This window comes from Mytilus trossulus, chromosome 2, assembly GCF_036588685.1.
Source record: "Mytilus trossulus isolate FHL-02 chromosome 2, PNRI_Mtr1.1.1.hap1, whole genome shotgun sequence".
Lineage (NCBI taxonomy): Eukaryota > Metazoa > Mollusca > Bivalvia > Mytilida > Mytilidae > Mytilus > Mytilus trossulus.
Genome location: NC_086374.1, coordinates 23,584,935 through 23,603,952, shown reverse-complemented (window position 1 = coordinate 23,603,952; position 19,018 = coordinate 23,584,935). Strand labels below are relative to the sequence as shown.

At 33.1% G+C, this 19,018-nt stretch overlaps 1 protein-coding gene across 1 annotated transcript; it reads right to left on the bottom strand.

Moving 5' to 3' along the window:
* Positions 1-1,203: 1,203 nt before the first annotated feature.
* Positions 1,204-9,299, bottom strand: LOC134706785 (methionine-R-sulfoxide reductase B2, mitochondrial-like). Its single transcript, XM_063566055.1, has 5 exons — positions 9,092-9,299; positions 6,877-6,989; positions 5,263-5,339; positions 4,347-4,488; positions 1,204-3,460 (listed from the first exon to the last, which is right to left on the bottom strand). Exons 1-5 carry the CDS (start codon positions 9,207-9,209, stop codon positions 3,347-3,349), a joined length of 564 nt encoding a protein of 187 aa, XP_063422125.1. The 5' UTR covers positions 9,210-9,299; the 3' UTR covers positions 1,204-3,346.
* Positions 9,300-19,018: the final 9,719 nt, after the last annotated feature.

Sequence of the window (19,018 nt, the reverse complement as noted above, 5' to 3'; positions counted from 1 at the left end):
GAAGTCTGGATTGCTTAATTCTTATCCTCATCTCTCTATCCTGCAATGCATCTTTGAAATAATCCTTTGATTATGTTTCTTTGACATCAACGGGTGCTAGTGGGTATGCTCACTAATTGACATATAGTTTGTCTAATTCTTGCAAGCTTTCACTTAGATCGGCATCTCTCCTTCAACCGAACGTTCTGATTTGGAGGAGCAAAACCATCATCTAATGACTTTATTTAGGTCTCATGATTCATTTTTTATCAGCTGGTTTATCACTGAAGACACTCTGTGCCTTCCCGGGAAGGGCATTGTCAAGGTAAAGCTCGTGTTCATATTCGTCCCAATTATTTATGATAGCACATGCTTGAAAGTGCTATTTAAAATCAACCCATTCGCCAAACCCATTATAATTGGCCAGTTTGATTTCTCTCCTGGTATTCTTTCCAGGCATGTGTACTTTGTCTTGGTTGATGATAACCTGTCTTGCATTCCTTTAGTTACATCTTAAGATAGGTGAAATCTCCATCGAACCTACGCTACTGGTCCCGGGTGCGGCGCTAGATATGTTGCACTGCACTTGCTTAGAATGGACTCCCTGTTCGTGCTCACTTACATAAGGTCAAAACAATGTTGGAGTATCATTAGCTCCTTGAAGCTGTGTATGGACTAAGTAGTCTGTGTCTCTGCCAAAATCCGTGCACTTCGTCAAACAATACCAGAATCTGCCAGGTTTCTAGGTTGCCCTTTTATGGTGTCAAATGCCTAGGACTTTGAGTGTGTCTCAACTTTTATCTTTTCCTTAGCATCTTCCTCTAACGTACTTATACACTGTTGTAAATTGTCCATATTTACTTACCAATATCCCATCACTGCCATAAAAAATTATGTCACATATTAGGTGTAGTGACTTATGGATATCATACCATATTTGTTGTCTTTGCACAAACCTTATGTGTCCAGCAGCAAACTCTTGAAAAAAGGTAACAGTTGTCCAAATGTGTTAGACACATTGCTGATATCAACCTATGATATAATTTTTTTTTAAATCTGTCAAGAAATGTTCACATGAGAGTGCTAACAAGAATGGACAGACAGAGGTTTTTTAAATGTCCCCGGGGGACAAAAAGCAGATGACTTCCAATCACATAATCATGATAATGGATGGTATTTCCACATAAACCTTTAGACCACAGGACTAAAATAAAAAAGAAATAATAAATTTGTCATCGTTTTATTTTTATTCAAAATTAATACATTTTATGACTACAGTACATCTTTATGTAATGTGTCAATTGAAAAAAAATGCACAATAATCAACATCCCTATTCTGATTAAAATAATTTTTTTCATCAATAACAGTCAACCAATTAAACTTCTCATCAACAGTTTAAAACATTAGTTTAAGGAATAATGTTATTCACTTGCTTATTTTTGTATCATGGAAAAATTCCCTTAAAAATTATCAAAACATCAGACCTATGTTAATCAGATCTTTGTATTATTTTGGAATTTTATATTGGTTCATAACTGGTGTTTTGCATCTAAGCAGTGCAAAATTCAAGATTATTACAGTTGTTTATTTCAAAAGCATACATAGTTACAAAAAAAGCAGCCATAACGAAAGAAATTTCTTTGAATCTTTAATAAAATTTCTCTGACACCTAATATACAAACAGAAAGGGCCATAAAAAACCCAAAATAGCTTAGTTATTCTTATTTTGTTTTATGTGAAATATTTCAATAGGTCAGTAAAGAATTACTGTGCATTCAAGATTTATTACAAAATTTTTCTTTCTCTTTTTTTCATTCTTTACTAAAAAAAACATGTTTTGCTGTTTTAAACAAACAATTTGGTTCATGGTCATACAAGTTCATAAAAGAGGAGTATGTGTATTTTCAAAACAGACATAAGGGGTAATTACACCATGATCTTTTCTATTGTTATTTTTAGAATTGTATTTTAGGGACACCAAAAGGATAACATTTTATTGTGAGATTCTTATTTGACACAACTGACAATGTATTATCATTGGAGATAGAAATAAATATGCTAATCTAAAGATATATCAAGTTCCTTTTTTAATTTCATTCACCATGATGGTTGGTTGTTGGCTGATTCAAACAGTTTGTTTGGTATAACAGTAAGCTTCAAGCAAGGGAATTAAATTTCAAAGTCTGGCATACTATGATAAACAGACATTGAGTGTCGAGTGATAGCAAAAGTTCACACAAAGACCTTTAGGTCAAGGTGTTCATAACAAGAAAACTTAGCAAACAAACTATAAAAAACAAACACAAATTGTCAATAAAAAGTTCATATAATCAGATCATTCATACAAAACATATATTTCAGTGGCATAAGAAAAGCAAATCACTGATTCCTGAGAAAAAAAAGAGTTAAAAATAGCATAATTTAAAGATTTTTTCATTATATTAATTTCTACTTAGCATATTTACTTCATTGAAAATCATTTGTTTCATCAATACATCAAAATTCCCACATACAAGCTTTTTTTTTCCAACAAAAAAAAGACACTTTACATACCACTTTCTAGTTTCATTGTGTTTTTAGCTTTACTTTTTTGAAACATAAAAATCTCACCAGAATAAATAACGCAAAATAATATATTTTGTTTTTAATTGAAACATCTAAACATACACTTTCTGTCTAACAAAATACAAAGGAACTCTTATCCCGATTTATGTGGCCTATTATATTTGTAAAACCCACATCATACAAGAAATATACTCAAATTAAACATCTATCTTAAAAAAATAAATAAACAAAGCATTAATAGGATGACTACAGAACATCAAAATACTAATTTTGTGTAAACATGTAAAAAGCTCTCATTTCATTACCAAATAAAAGCCTGCATTAACAAATTCTAAATAATATACAATTAGTGATTATCAGGTATATGTATGGTTTACATTCAAATCACAATCAGATATTCCCAAACCTTAAAAGATCTATCTTCTTAACACATGGCTTATTTATGACAAATTCCCTGGATCAGAAAATCTCATGGAAGATACATTCTGCTTTTAAGTTTTTTTTAATATCTTCAAATTAAATTACATTTGTATAAAAAAATAAAAATATCAAACTTAAATGCCAATAAGAGGAAATTCCATAAAAATAAAAGAAAACACATTTGCCTTAATTAACTTGCATTCAGTTGAGCACATTTGGCAAAAAGTTTGTACAAATGTATATATACTTCATTATATTACCTATTTTGGCGTACAGGTTAACTCATTGTGTATCTAGGCACTGCATTTGAGTGTGGCCATTCATTACATGTTTAATGATGCATTCTGATAGAACAATTATGAAAATCACTCAATGGATAATTCACTTTTTTTCTTGTTTTTTTGGCTTAAACAACAATGACCTGCTGTTTATACAAAACCTCTGTTCCGTTGGTTCTGGACCATCTGGGAAGACATGACCTAGATGTGAATCACACTGAAATAAAGAAATATGAAAAGATGTAAATAATGGTGGCAATATTTTCAATAGATAGTTGCATGTAAAACATGACATGAGGTAATAAAGTCATTATAAAATCATAAATATGCTAAGATACCATGCATAATTAAACATATTAATTGAGGCAAGAACAAAGTCTAATAGATGATTATACTACTGTCAATTATGTTCATTTAGATTGATTTCCCTAGAAACGATATTATGCTCCTTTTGAAACAATTTAAGATACTGTCAAGTATACATTAAGTAACATATTTGTATCAATAAGGCCTTCCTTAACCAATCGTAAGATGACTATTAACTAAATAGAAGGCTACCCATTAATCTACAATCCATAACCCCCCCCCCTTATTTAATTTATCTAATTTGTTGTAGCGACATGTACTGGTTGTCTTAAACAAGACAGTAACCAATACAAGCCAGTGTTTTACAATCATTTTTGAAAGGACATCTATGAACACAGTCTACCTGGTTTGTCATCCATAAAGATAGGTTGAGCAGTAATTACATGGAGATTTATACAGAGGATTCATATAAAAACAAGCATTCTGTGAGTATTGCCTGGCAATACATAGTCCCCTTCCAGATAAAAATGTATTTCAGTAATGTACTGGAACAAAATGATAACTAGATCTATAACTTGTCATGGTGTAAACTATATAACAAATATCAAGTCAATATCATCAAGCATGACACATTTTTTTGGGGAGGAAAATTGAATATTTGAGTGATTTTTTTTTCAAGAACCATTACTCAGCACATAATCATCAGACCAGAACAAAATTTTAACTTAATCTGTAACTTGTCATGACCATATTTTCCTGCCAATATATCAAGAAGTTGTATAGTAAACATTATTTACCTTTTTACAAATGACTTCAGTTCTCATCATGCCATGACTAGTGTCAGTAAGTTCTAGAATATTTGTGTTTTCTTTATCTTCTCCTCCAATTGGTGCTGTAAAGGATGGCCAGCCGGTTCCTGAATCATATTTTGTTTCAGAACTGTAAAATATAAAACATTGATTTTGCTGAAAAATTAAATAAAAGTTCACAAATATGATATATACTTCAGCAAAATCTATAGAATTATTTGAGGAACTTTTTCTTTAAAATATTTCCCCATTAGGTTGTATTTTAAATATATATGTGGTAGAGCCCCCTGTTCAGTCAATTATACATAAACTTCTAATACTGGATTATGTAACCGGTTATAAATTCTAAAGTTAAATGCAAATATTGGAATCTAAATCACAGCACTTTAACCTGTAATCTATACAAAAAGTTTAAAGTCAGTTGAGATACTTAAGAGGCAGAGATAATTATCTATTACGGAAATGGGATATGCCAATTTAAATAAAGCTGCATAGAAAATAACATTTTTTTAAATTTATTATTCTTCCTAATTTCTTTTAAAATGACCTAAATTCTAAAGTAAGATTCAACATATGTTAGAAAATATGTATGTGCGTCCAACAGATCCAAATACTGCTTATTCCTTACAACTTACTACTGCAAAGCAGCTGACTAAGCATGAAGTCTTTCTCTTCAATAGTCTAGGAGAAATGACTGTGACAAAAAAAATATGTTCATTGAAAAATACAAGTTACAAAGATGTATTGGTAAACAGGAAATATGTGTTATAAAAAAGAAAAATATATTTGAAAATTTAATTGAACTAATCAGCTATTCCATTTTCAACATACAATGTGTACTGTGACTTTTTCCATACAACCTGTAAACTAACTATAGCCATCTATATTATATACATGTATCTACCTGAATAATTCATTTCCACAACACAGACAGTTGTATGTTCCTTCTTCATAATTATTTACATAGATCCCACTAAATGGCTGAAAAACAAAATCTCAAAGTTTGAATGATTTAGTTAGTACTGTATTATACAAACCCTAGCACTAATTCATCCACATTGACATTATTCATAACAAATACCTGTAATAAGTGCTGTGCAAGCTGTGGTGAATTTGTATGAAAGCTGTGCAACTGAAAACAATTGTTTAATCATCCTGTATAATGTTTTACCTATGTGCCTGTCTCAAATCAGGAACCTTGTCAGTCTCTTATCAATTTACAAATTCAGTGCTACTTTTCATATCTTTGGTTATTCTCAACAACAAAAAAAAGAGTCCTTCATGATTCGAGAGCCGTGACTTTTTTTGAACTCATTGTTGATAAGTAAACTTCTAACCTCAGTCAGAATTTTGATTTCGATTGTCATAGATATAGGAAGATGTGGTGTGAGTGCCAATGAGACAACTCTCCATCCAAATAACAATATAAAAGACGTAAACCATTATAGGTCAATGTATGGCCTTCAACACCGAGCCTTGGCTCATACCAAACAACAAGCTACAATGTATAAAGGGCCCCAAAATTACTAGTGTAAAACCATTCAAACAGGAAAACCAACATGTATGTTGTAAGTTGTTGATAAGCCATCTCTTAATTATTGACCACCATCACTGTATAATTTTCTATATATAACTACAAGCCCAACATCTATATGTACAATTGTTATGTTAATATTAGCAATAAATAACAAATTTAGGTCATCTGCTATACTATATATATATTCATTTCGGCCAAAAAACAAAAACCTGTCAAACTTATGTTTAATTGATAAATTTAACAACACTTATGGTACCTTAACTTGAAGAAATTCTTTTCATTAAATAATCGAGAATTCTCAAAATATACAGACCACATTTACCCAAAGGAAGTTATTTTAAGTAAATCAAATAATAAAAAATGTCCTATTGAAAGCATACAACATGGTCACAGTGTCATCTCCTTATTTCTATATTGAATTTGGAAAAATATAATCTTTTATCTTTAATTGTTCAGTGCCTAAAATCAAGTTTTATGTATCTATTGGTTTGCTGAATGTTTGCCCAGTTCCTCAGTTAAGCCATCACAAAACACCGGAATCATATCTGTGTATAATATACCTACTTTTTGCAAGATTTTTAACATTTGAATGCAGATGTATTTTACATCCAATATATTGTCAATTTATTTTAAAGAATGTCATTTTTTCAATTTTAAATACATTGGTATACCTTCATTCATATTCATTGAATGAGTAGGGTACACAATTGTTATTAGGGGCCAGCTGAGGAACACCATGCAGGATTTTGTCTCTGTGTTACAGTCATTGGTGGCCCACAGCTGTTATATGCTCTTTGTTCGGGTTGTTGTCTTTTTGACATATTCCCAATTTCCATTCTCAACTTTATCACCAAAACTTTACTTCTAAAACTTCTAAACAACACATCTATATGTGAAACCGTCACATTCTAATTATATTTTTCACACAATAAGATATAAAATGTACATGTAGGTACAAAAGAATAACATGGAAATACTTACTGGTTCTGTAAACTTCTCCCTTGTTGTAGCATACTGTTCTGGAGTTAAACGTTTCTCCCACTCAGTGTTTGGAACTGTTCGAGGATCTTCTGGGTCAATCTGTGTTGACAAAACTGAAATGCAATAAGATACTATGCATCTATATTCTTTATCATGTTTATAAATTTTGTAACTATTACTACTTTTAAAATTTTCCTTTGTACATTCTATGACTAAAAGTATCTATATGGACATTAAAGATCTTTTAAAAAATTATACATGTTATACAAGTAGAATTTTTTAACTTTTCCATTTATGCAAAGTAATGTTTGGAGCAACAAACTTACTAAAAACAAAGTGTACACACTGAAATGTCTGGCCTGTTTTACTTATCATTGATTTTACATGTGAAATCTTGAAAGTCTGTAATATGAAAGTTTTACTTCAAGTACAAAATGTGCATGTAGCACATGTAAATGTACTTTACATGATCAACATTGAGGTCATGGTCAGATGAGCCACTCAGACAAACATCATATAACATTACACATTACGATCAATTTCTACATCAAATATAATATACATGAAGACCAATACACAAACTAAAAATTGTCTGAAATACCATGAGTTTAGGTCAAGGTCAGATGAAACCTATCAGTCTGACATGCTCACTTTAAAATCATTCATACACCAAATTTAGTTGCCCTACATTATAATGCTTAATGAAAGATTCAACTGTAACCTTGGTCTCATGAGATGAACCCTACCTGACAGACATGTAGATGTTGCTAGGAATCCATATACCAAATAAAGTTATTTTGTTACTTATAATAAGTATTTCACTTGATGAATAAATGAACTTTTTTCATAAGCAATCACTGAACCAGGAAAAATTAATTCAAAGACAAAAGCCATATAACCATGACGACAGAACAAAACTTCATAACATAATGCAACTGTATAAAAAGTATGAAACATCTAGGTGTTTTACCTTTCCCAAATATAAAGTGTTATACAAATAGATTATGCAGCCACCAGTTCTTATCCTTACACAATGATAGGTAATCTCAAACATTGTAGACTAGAAAATAATTCATGACTAAAATGAGGGCGGATAGGACCTTTATCAGGACTCCGAGATCGGGTGTTTTTAAGGTCAGGATTTCAAAATTTACGCTTTCAGGATCAGGGAATTCTTTTTTCCAAATTCGGGACCTCAGGATTTCGCTTTTTTAAGCCCAGGATTTCGTGTTTTTAAGTCCGGGATTTCGGGATCAGGACCCCTCCAATACCCCCGCCCCTAAAATCTCTAATTTAGCATGTTCTGCTGATTTATTTTAGGGTTGACAGTTGCACTCAATCTTCCATCATTGATGCCCAATATGAAACTTAAGGTTCTTAATTAATGGTGTATGTCACTAAAATATGCCAATCTGTATTTCAACAATAAACAGTCTTCAACCTTGTGGACTAGAATAGAAAATTATCACAAAAGCTGTTTTTTTTTTTGATGATTGTGTATTGCAGTGGCAGATCCAGCGAAGGGTTCTGAGGGTTGGAATCTCCCTTTTTTTGGAAGATCAATGCATTTGAATGAGGACATATTGTTGGAACCCCCGTTTGTCCTGGGTTGGGAACCCAACTTTTTAACATGGCTTGATGCATCCCTGTATTGCTCATAATCTTTTCATCACGTTTACCATGGAACCAGGCATTGAACATGTTGAAACATGTGACTGCTCTCGATTTATATGATTTATAGTCTTATTTTGCAGAGGGTCTCATTGGGGGGGTTCTGGTCCTGGATCCTGCTTACAGTTTTGTCAGATTCATGTATCCCGCTTACACTATGTACACAAGCAATTCTCATATTTTTGTCATTTCCTGGGTCCCGCTAGACCTCATTTCATGTTTTCAAAACACAATTACTTGACTTTCACGCTTGCGAAAAATCAGCAAACCCGCATCATGCTTAGACCTCATTGAGACCTACTTTGCATGTATATATTGAGTATACTGTAGTGTAGAGCAAGGATTTGTATATATATATATCTCCTTGCTGAGGTATATCAGAGTGAATAGCTCGTGGTGAATCAGAGGTTAATGTAGGAGGATTAACCTTTCTACGCAAAAACGAACATTAACTTTTACTTTATACGCATCTCAACAGCAAGAAACTCACCAAATTGTTATGCCCTTCCCCCTTTTTGTGTAGCAGACGAAAACTGGTGTTTACCTCGCATGCATTGTGAGGAGACATTCCATAGTTTGCTCGATGTTTGTAGGTTGACCATCCGTCTTGATACTATTGGCGCAACTCGACAAACAGAACGGAGTACACCTGTGAAAGCCATATTTTTATTATGCCAAAGAATGGAAAATTTTTGTGGAAAACTACCCTGAACTGGATTACTGTTGTTCTGACCTGAAAAATCAGTCGAATCAATACGTCTAAAAACCTATTATTAAACAAATACTCTACACAGCACACAAACGGTCGAAAATGTTTACAGCTGCTATGACCTACTTAATTATTATGAGGGTCTGGATTAGGGGGGCGGGGGGTCTGTTATTCTGTAAACATTTAATTTTCGCCCCTTTTTTCTCTAATCTTCAAAAAATAATCACCTTTTATAATACATATTTTTTAAGTATGTTCTTCCAGCGACATAAAATACAATTAAGCCGCCAATATTATATGTCTCTGGTTCTTCTTATTTATGTTTTACTTTATCTAACATTAAAATATACAAAAGACTATATTACGGTCTTTATTATAAACCCTTGGTATACTAGCAGTTTTCAAACACCGTGAGGACAGTCTACTGTTTCTATACATTAAAAATCTTGTTTACATTGAAAGTAAAATCACAAAAATACTGAACTCAGAGGAAAATCAAAATGGGAAGTCCATAATCACATGGCAAAATCAAATAACAAAACACATTTAAAACGAATGGACAAGAATTGTCATATTCCTGACTTGGTACATTTGTTGTCATTAATTCATAAAATCAAGTACCTATTTATTTTATATTTAGCCTGAGACTACTATAACATATAGTAGTCTCAGATTTAGCCCATGATTATGAGCCCTGTCTAAATTTGGGAAATCATTTTCTTTGCTCCTCTGAAACTATAGTTATGTAAGGTTCAAGCCCTTACGCATATATCAGAAACGGCCTGTATCTACTTAACCCTGTTAACGTTTTACCAGCTTTGGCTTTTGTCATAATATTAGTTATCAGAGGTAATTATAATTTAGTACGTTAGTTTAGTTTCGTCTACTGGGCTGCCTGGTGATACCATCGGGGGACGAAACGTCCACTAGCAATACGTGGCATCGACACAGTGGTGTAACTAGTTATCAAAGGAACCAGGGTTATAATTAAGTGCGTCAGACGCGAGTTTCGTCTACATATGACTCATCAGTGACTCTCATATTAAAATATTTATAAAGCCAAACAACTGAAGTACAAAGTTGAAGAGCATTGAGGATTCAAAATTCCAAAAAGTTGTGCCAATTTAGGTCTTTATGCCAGAGGCATATTCATTAGGTTTCTAAACAACATTCAAGTTACATTAGATGCAAAACCTTTTAGGAATTATTGGTCAACAATGCTCTTCAACGATCTTCAACCTCGTACTTTATTTGCCCTTTATGATTTTTTCGATTCAAGCGTCCGCACTGATGGGTCTTTGTAGACAAAACTCGCGTCTGGTGCAGATACAAATTTCAATCCTGGTATCTATTTTACAACCACTGGGTCGATGCCATCGCAGGTGGAATTTTTATTCCCCGAGGGTATCACTACCAGTAGTCAACGCGTCTGTATTGACAGGATTTATCATTGCGGGGCGTATGACATTTGCGCCGATTTTGAATATTTTCATTCTTTCATTTGCGCCGATTTCATTTTTTCATTTGCGCCGATTTTTTATTTGCTCCTAATTAGATTTACAGGTAAATTAATACTTGTACATGTACTATACCATTGGTAATATTTGGTTCTGAATGTTTTTCATTAATGTTTTACTTTATCTAATATTAAAATATACAAAAGACGGTCTATATTACGGTCTTTATTATAAACCCTTGGTATACTAGTAGTTTTCAAACACCGTGAGGACAGTCTACTGTTTCTATACCATTAAAAATCTTGTTTACATTAAAAAGTAAAATCACAAAAATACTGAACTCAGAGGAAAATCAAAATGGGAAGTCCATAATCACATGGCAAAATCAAATAAAAAAACACATTTAAAACTGTCATATTCCTGACTTGGTACATTTGTTGTCATTAATTCATAAAATCAAGTACCTATTTATTTTATATTTAGCCTGAGACTACTATAACATATAGTAGTCTCAGATTTAGCCCATGATTATGAGCCCTGTCTAAATTTGGGAAATCATTTTCTCTGCTCCTCTGAAACTATAGTTATGTAAGGTTCAAGCCCTTACGCATATATCAGAAACGGCCTGTATCTACTTAACCTTGTTAACGTTTTACCAGCTTTGACTTTTGTCATAATATTAGTTATCAAAGGTAATTATAATTTAGTACGTTAGTTTAGTTTCGTCTACTGGGCTGCCTGGTGATACCATCGGGGGACGAAACGTCCACTAGCAATACGTGGCATCGACACAGTGGTGTAACTAGTTATCAAAGGAACCAGGGTTATAATTAAGTGCGTCAGACGCGAGTTTCGTCTACATATGACTCATCAGTGACTCTCATATTAAAATATTTATAAAGCCAAACAACTGAAGTACAAAGTTGAAGAGCATTGAGGATTCAAAATTCCAAAAAGTTGTGCCAATTTAGGTCTTTATGCCAGAGGCATATTCATTAGGTTTCTAAACAACATTCAAGTTACATTAGATGCAAAACCTTTTAGGAATTATTGGTCAACAATGCTCTTCAACGATCTTCAACCTCGTACTTTATTTGCCCTTTATGATTTTTTCGATTCAAGCGTCACTGATGGGTCTTTGTAGACAAAACTCGCGTCTGGTGCAGATACAAATTTCAATCCTGGTATCTATTTTACAACCACTGGGTCGATGCCATCGCAGGTGGAATTTTTATTCCCCGAGGGTATCACTACCAGTAGTCAACGCGTCTGTATTGACAGGATTTATCATTGCGGGGCGTATGACATTTGCGCCGATTTTGAATATTTTCATTCTTTCATTTGCGCCGATTTCATTTTTTCATTTGCGCCGATTTTTTATTTGCTCCTAATTAGATTTACAGGTAAATTAATACTTGTACATGTACTATACCATTGGTAATATTTGGTTCTGAATGTTTTTCATTAATGTTTTACTTTATCTAATATTAAAATATACAAAAGACGGTCTATATTACGGTCTTTATTATAAACCCTTGGTATACTAGTAGTTTTCAAACACCGTGAGGACAGTCTACTGTTTCTATACCATTAAAAATCTTGTTTACATTAAAAAGTAAAATCACAAAAATACTGAACTCAGAGGAAAATCAAAATGGGAAGTCCATAATCACATGGCAAAATCAAATAAAAAAACACATTTAAAACTGTCATATTCCTGACTTGGTACATTTGTTGTCATTAATTCATAAAATCAAGTACCTATTTATTTTATATTTAGCCTGAGACTACGTAGTCTCAGATTTAGCCCATGATTATGAGCCCTGTGTAAATTTGGGAAATCATTTTCTCTGCTCCTCTGAAACTATAGTTATGTAAGGGTCAAGCCCTTACGCATATATCAGAAACGGCCTGTATCTACTTAACCCTGTTAACGTTTTACCAGCTTTGGCTTTTGTCATAATATTAGTTATCAAAGGTAATTATAATTTAGTACGTTAGTTTAGTTTCGTCTACTGGGCTGCCTGGTGATACCATCGGGGGACGAAACGTCCACTAGCAATACGTGGCATCGACACAGTGGTGTAACTAGTTATCAAAGGAACCAGGGTTATAATTTAGTGCGTCAGACGCGAGTTTCGTCTACATATGACTCATCAGTGACTCTCATATTAAAATGTTTTATAAAGCCAAACAACTTAAGTACAAAGTTGAAGAGCATTGAGGATTCAAAATTCCAAAAAGTTGTGCCAATTTAGGTCTTTATGCCAGAGGCATATTCATTAGGTTTCTAAACAACATTCAAGTTACATTAGATGCAAAACCTTTTAGGAATTATTGGTCAACAATGCTCTTCAACGATCTTCAACCTCGTACTTTATTTGCCCTTTATGATTTTTTCGATTCAAGCGTCACTGATGGGTCTTTGTAGACAAAACTCGCGTCTGGTGCAGATACAAATTTCAATCCTGGTATCTATTTTACAACCACTGGGTCGATGCCATCGCAGGTGGAATTTTTATTCCCCGAGGGTATCACTACCAGTAGTCAACGCGTCTGTATTGACAGGATTTATCATTGCGGGGCGTATGACATTTGCGCCGATTTTGAATATTTTCATTCTTTCATTTGCGCCGATTTCATTTTTTCATTTGCGCCGATTTTTTATTTGCTCCTAATTAGATTTACAGGTAAATTAATACTTGTACATGTACTATACCATTGGTAATATTTGGTTCTGAATGTTTTTCATTAATGTTTTACTTTATCTAATATTAAAATATACAAAAGACGGTCTATATTACGGTCTTTATTATAAACCCTTGGTATACTAGTAGTTTTCAAACACCGTGAGGACAGTCTACTGTTTCTATACCATTAAAAATCTTGTTTACATTAAAAAGTAAAATCACAAAAATACTGAACTCAGAGGAAAATCAAAATGGGAAGTCCATAATCACATGGCAAAATCAAATAAAAAAACACATTTAAAACTGTCATATTCCTGACTTGGTACATTTGTTGTCATTAATTCATAAAATCAAGTACCTATTTATTTTATATTTAGCCTGAGACTACGTAGTCTCAGATTTAGCCCATGATTATGAGCCCTGTCTAAATTTGGGAAATCATTTTCTCTGCTCCTCTGAAACTATAGTTATGTAAGGTTCAAGCCCTTACGCATATATCAGAAACGGCCTGTATCTACTTAACCCTGTTAACGTTTTACCAGCTTTGGCTTTTGTCATAATATTAGTTATCAAAGGTAATTATAATTTAGTACGTTAGTTTAGTTTCGTCTACTGGGCTGCCTGGTGATACCATCGGGGGACGAAACGTCCACTAGCAATACGTGGCATCGACACAGTGGTGTAACTAGTTATCAAAGGAACCAGGGTTATAATTTAGTGCGTCAGACGCGAGTTTCGTCTACATATGACTCATCAGTGACTCTCATATTAAAATGTTTTATAAAGCCAAACAACTTAAGTACAAAGTTGAAGAGCATTGAGGATTCAAAATTCCAAAAAGTTGTGCCAATTTAGGTCTTTATGCCAGAGGCATATTCATTAGGTTTCTAAACAACATTCAAGTTACATTAGATGCAAAACCTTTTAGGAATTATTGGTCAACAATGCTCTTCAACGATCTTCAACCTCGTACTTTATTTGCCCTTTATGATTTTTTCGATTCAAGCGTCCGCACTGATGGGTCTTTGTAGACAAAACTCGCGTCTGGTGCAGATACAAATTTCAATCCTGGTATCTATTTTACAACCACTGGGTCGATGCCATCGCAGGTGGAATTTTTATTCCCCGAGGGTATCACTACCAGTAGTCAACGCGTCTGTATTGACAGGATTTATCATTGCGGGGCGTATGACATTTGCGCCGATTTTGAATATTTTCATTCTTTCATTTGCGCCGATTTCATTTTTTCATTTGCGCCGATTTTTTATTTGCTCCTAATTAGATTTACAGGTAAATTAATACTTGTACATGTACTATACCATTGGTAATATTTGGTTCTGAATGTTTTTCATTAATGTTTTACTTTATCTAATATTAAAATATACAAAAGACGGTCTATATTACGGTCTTTATTATAAACCCTTGGTATACTAGTAGTTTTCAAACACCGTGAGGACAGTCTACTGTTTCTATACCATTAAAAATCTTGTTTACATTAAAAAGTAAAATCACAAAAATACTGAACTCAGAGGAAAATCAAAATGGGAAGTCCATAATCACATGGCAAAATCAAATAAAAAAACACATTTAAAACTGTCATATTCCTGACTTGGTACATTTGTTGTCATTAATTCATAAAATCAAGTACCTATTTATTTTATATTTAGCCTGAGACTACTATAACATATAGTAGTCTCAGATTTAGCCCATGATTATGAGCCCTGTCTAAATTTGGGAAATCATTTTCTCTGCTCCTCTGAAACTATAGTTATGTAAGGTTCAAGCCCTTACGCATATATCAGAAACGGCCTGTATCTACTTAACCCTGTTAACGTTTTACCAGCTTTGGCTTTTGTCATAATATTAGTTATCAAAGGTAATTATAATTTAGTACGTTAGTTTAGTTTCGTCTACTGGGCTGCCTGGTGATACCATCGGGGGACGAAACGTCCACTAGCAATACGTGGCATCGACACAGTGGTGTAACTAGTTATCAAAGGAACCAGGGTTATAATTTAGTGCGTCAGACGCGAGTTTCGTCTACATATGACTCATCAGTGACTCTCATATTAAAATGTTTTATAAAGCCAAACAACTTAAGTACAAAGTTGAAGAGCATTGAGGATTCAAAATTCCAAAAAGTTGTGCCAATTTGGGTCTTTATGCCAGAGGCATATTCATTAGGTTTCTAAACAACATTCAAGTTACATTAGATGCAAAACCTTTTAGGAATTATTGGTCAACAATGCTCTTCAACGATCTTCAACCTCGTACTTTATTTGCCCTTTATGATTTTTTCGATTCAAGCGTCCGCACTGATGGGTCTTTGTAGACAAAACTCGCGTCTGGTGCAGATACAAATTTCAATCCTGGTATCTATTTTACAACCACTGGGTCGATGCCATCGCAGGTGGAATTTTTATTCCCCGAGGGTATCACTACCAGTAGTTAACGCGTCTGTATTGACAGGATTTATCATTGCGGGGCGTATGACATTTGCGCCGATTTTGAATATTTTCATTCTTTCATTTGCGCCGATTTCATTTTTTCATTTGCGCCGATTTTTTATTTGCTCCTATTTAGATTTACAGGTAAATTAATACTTGTACATGTACTATACCATTGGTAATATTTGGTTCTAAATGTTTTTCATTTATGTTTAAGATAATTTTGATTCATATTTTTCTGCAACTTCATTGATAGACATATTGCACACTGAAACAAGCCGAGGAGACAATTCTTTAATCATCAAGGGCCATACATATCGCGTATCGGAAGATAAGTGTCCTGAAATATAACAACATATCTTACTAATGTACTATAAACTGTTTAAAGCCAGAGTCACCACGGATTTTATTGTCAAAACACAGATCGAGCATAAATATGTGGCAGATGTCCGAAAGACAAAGGCTAAAGAACTACGGTTACGGTCAGGGAAAATGTCTGGAGATGTATCTTGTAGGCCTTCTTCCACCTCCCCACTGACTGTGAGCAGGGGACAACAGTTATATACATGTTATGATTGACAATTCATAAATTTGTACAAGTGGCTAATGGAAGGGGTCCATAATGTTAAATGAAAAATAACATGACTTGGATGGAGAGTTCTCTCATTGGCACTCATATCTCATCTTCTTATATCTATTCACCTGTAATTTACCTGTAAAAAAATCGGCGCAAATGAAAGAAAATATCGGCGCAAATGAAAGAAAAAATCGGCGGAAATGAAGTGCAGATCGGCGCAAATGCAAAACGCCGTTATCATTGATATAGTCATAACTATGAATTAACTGTTAACAAAACTTTGAATTTTTTAAATAGTAAGGCTTTATTACCTCAGGAAAAGATAACCTTAACTGTATTTGGCAAAATCTTTAGGAATTTTTTATTCAAAGCTCTTCAACTTCGTATTTAATTTCGCCTTTTAAACTTTTTTTCGATTCAAGCGTTACGCACGAGTCTTTTGTAGACGAAACGCGCGTCTGGCGCAGATACAAATTTCAATCCTGGTATCTATGATGAGTTTATTTACATTAATATTATGATAGATTTATGTTAATATTCTGATTCATTTATAAATAAGTGTTCACGATTCAAAAAATCAAATATCCTGTAAATATTTATCACAAGATTCTTGTATGGCACTGTACGGGGCGCCGAATGGGACTCTTGCTGTTTTGTACAAAAGTCAATTTTGTCAAAAAGGTATGCAAATATAAACTTATTTGCATACAAAATTGACTTTTGTTACCTGATACGGAAATTAAAACACAAAAGTCAATTGTGTGAGACAAAATTGACTTTTGTGAGCAAAATTGACTTTTGTTGTCAATTTTGTCTCACACAAATCGATTTTGTGAAGACAAAATTCAATTTTGTGCGACAAAATTCATTTTTGTGAGACAAAATTGACAAAATTGAATTTGTCTCAATTTTGTGACGACAAAATTCATTTTTGTGACGACAGAATTCATTTTTGGGACGACAAAATTGACAAAATAGAATTTTGTCTCAATTTTGTGAGACACAAAAGTCAATTTTGTTACATTTGTTAGACAAAATTGTCGCACAAAAGTAGATTTTGTATGCAAATTAGTTCACATAATCCAAACTAGACAAATTTGCATACAAAATTGACCTTTGTCGCCTAATTTTCAAATTAGATAATAAAAGTCTAGTTTGTGTAACAAAAATGAATTTTGTTATGACGAAAGTGACTTTTGTCCACTGAAAGATAATTTTGTATGACAAAATTTCAAATTTGTAGTATGTTACAAATTTTGTTAAACTGAACTAATTTTGTTGATCAAAAGTCACTTTTGTCCGTACAAAATTGAATTTGAGTACAAAACCACAAGAGTCCCATTTGGCGTCCCGTACACTCAACATAGCTTCTTGTAGTTATCATACAAAGACAGCTTTAAAGAAAACTGGTATCTTCATTATAATCTGAGAGAGGGAAGATACCAAGGGACAATTATGATTAACAATTCACTACAAGTCTGACATTTCCAATCGTCTGTGATTTCAGAGATAAGTACCTTTAGTGGTTAACATCAAAATCGACCCGTTTGCACTTCATACATCCACCCGAAATTAAACGAGGTAGGTGCTATTTATTACACAAGTACTCAAATGTCACCAATGGAGAATGGGTAGAAGTACAAGACGAGTAACATGAATCATCACAGAAAATTATTCATTGTCATCCAATATTGATATTAACGACTGAGAACTGTCACACCAACACAGCAGATCAAGAGTAACAACAGAAGATGACCAGAAATGCACGCTGTGATCACACGATCAGGATTTTGATTAATAAATCTAGGAGTATGTGGGAACATTGAAGTTGTGAAGAGTTATATTATTATATATCTTTATTCTCAATAAACCATATTACATAGGTATAGAGAAGACAAATGAATTATGTACAATATTTACAACAAGACAGAACACACTAAATAGTTGCTAATTCAATATATGAAGTCCATTTCAGCCAGCTATATCAACCGATTGAAAACATGTTACTTTGATTTGTTGTGAAGTCGTCTATAGAGTTATACTGATATAGTGGATGAGTTTATAGATGACCGGAAGATTGACATCGTGGATGTCAATATCGCAACCATATCCCACTTCTTTTTATGCTTTTACCTAGACAACTGAAGAATGTTACATACATACTGGTTTATTGAATCAGATGTCAACAGAGAAAATGATTGTTGTCTCCTGAAAATAGTGCTGCTGGTTCCATCTCAAGATAGTGACATAAAAAACTAAATTAGTTAGAAAATGACATAACCAGTCCTTTTGGGATCACTTAATGACTAAATCTCGACAAAACGACAAATGGATAAAAATTATCTCATTATAAGTTTTAATAGTTTGTAAATTTAAAAAAAAAGAAACAATACAGCTTATCATTTACATATATATATATGTATATCATAACAGAACATTTTGAGAGCAATAGGGGGCAAGACTACATAATATAAATTATTAAAAGGAATGTCATGAACATTTTATTTATGTGGCGTATTTCAAATATTTTCCTAGATTAGACAATTCCTATACATTCTTTGTTGACAATAACTGAACTAATTTAAAACAAA

What these genes read in the sequence shown, in the direction of transcription:
- LOC134706785 (XM_063566055.1), bottom strand. Translation starts at nt 9,209, where the DNA reads ATGGCTTTCACAGGTGTACTCCGTTCTGTTTGTCGAGTTGCGCCAATA. An exon ending in CTCCTCACAATGCATGCGAG is followed by an intron (nt 6,990 to 9,091) that starts GTAAACACCAGT and finishes ATTGCATTTCAG; the next exon opens with TTTTGTCAACACAGATTGAC. An exon ending in TGTGGAAATGAATTATTCAG is followed by an intron (nt 4,489 to 5,262) that starts GTAGATACATGT and finishes TATATTTTACAG; the next exon opens with TTCTGAAACAAAATATGATT.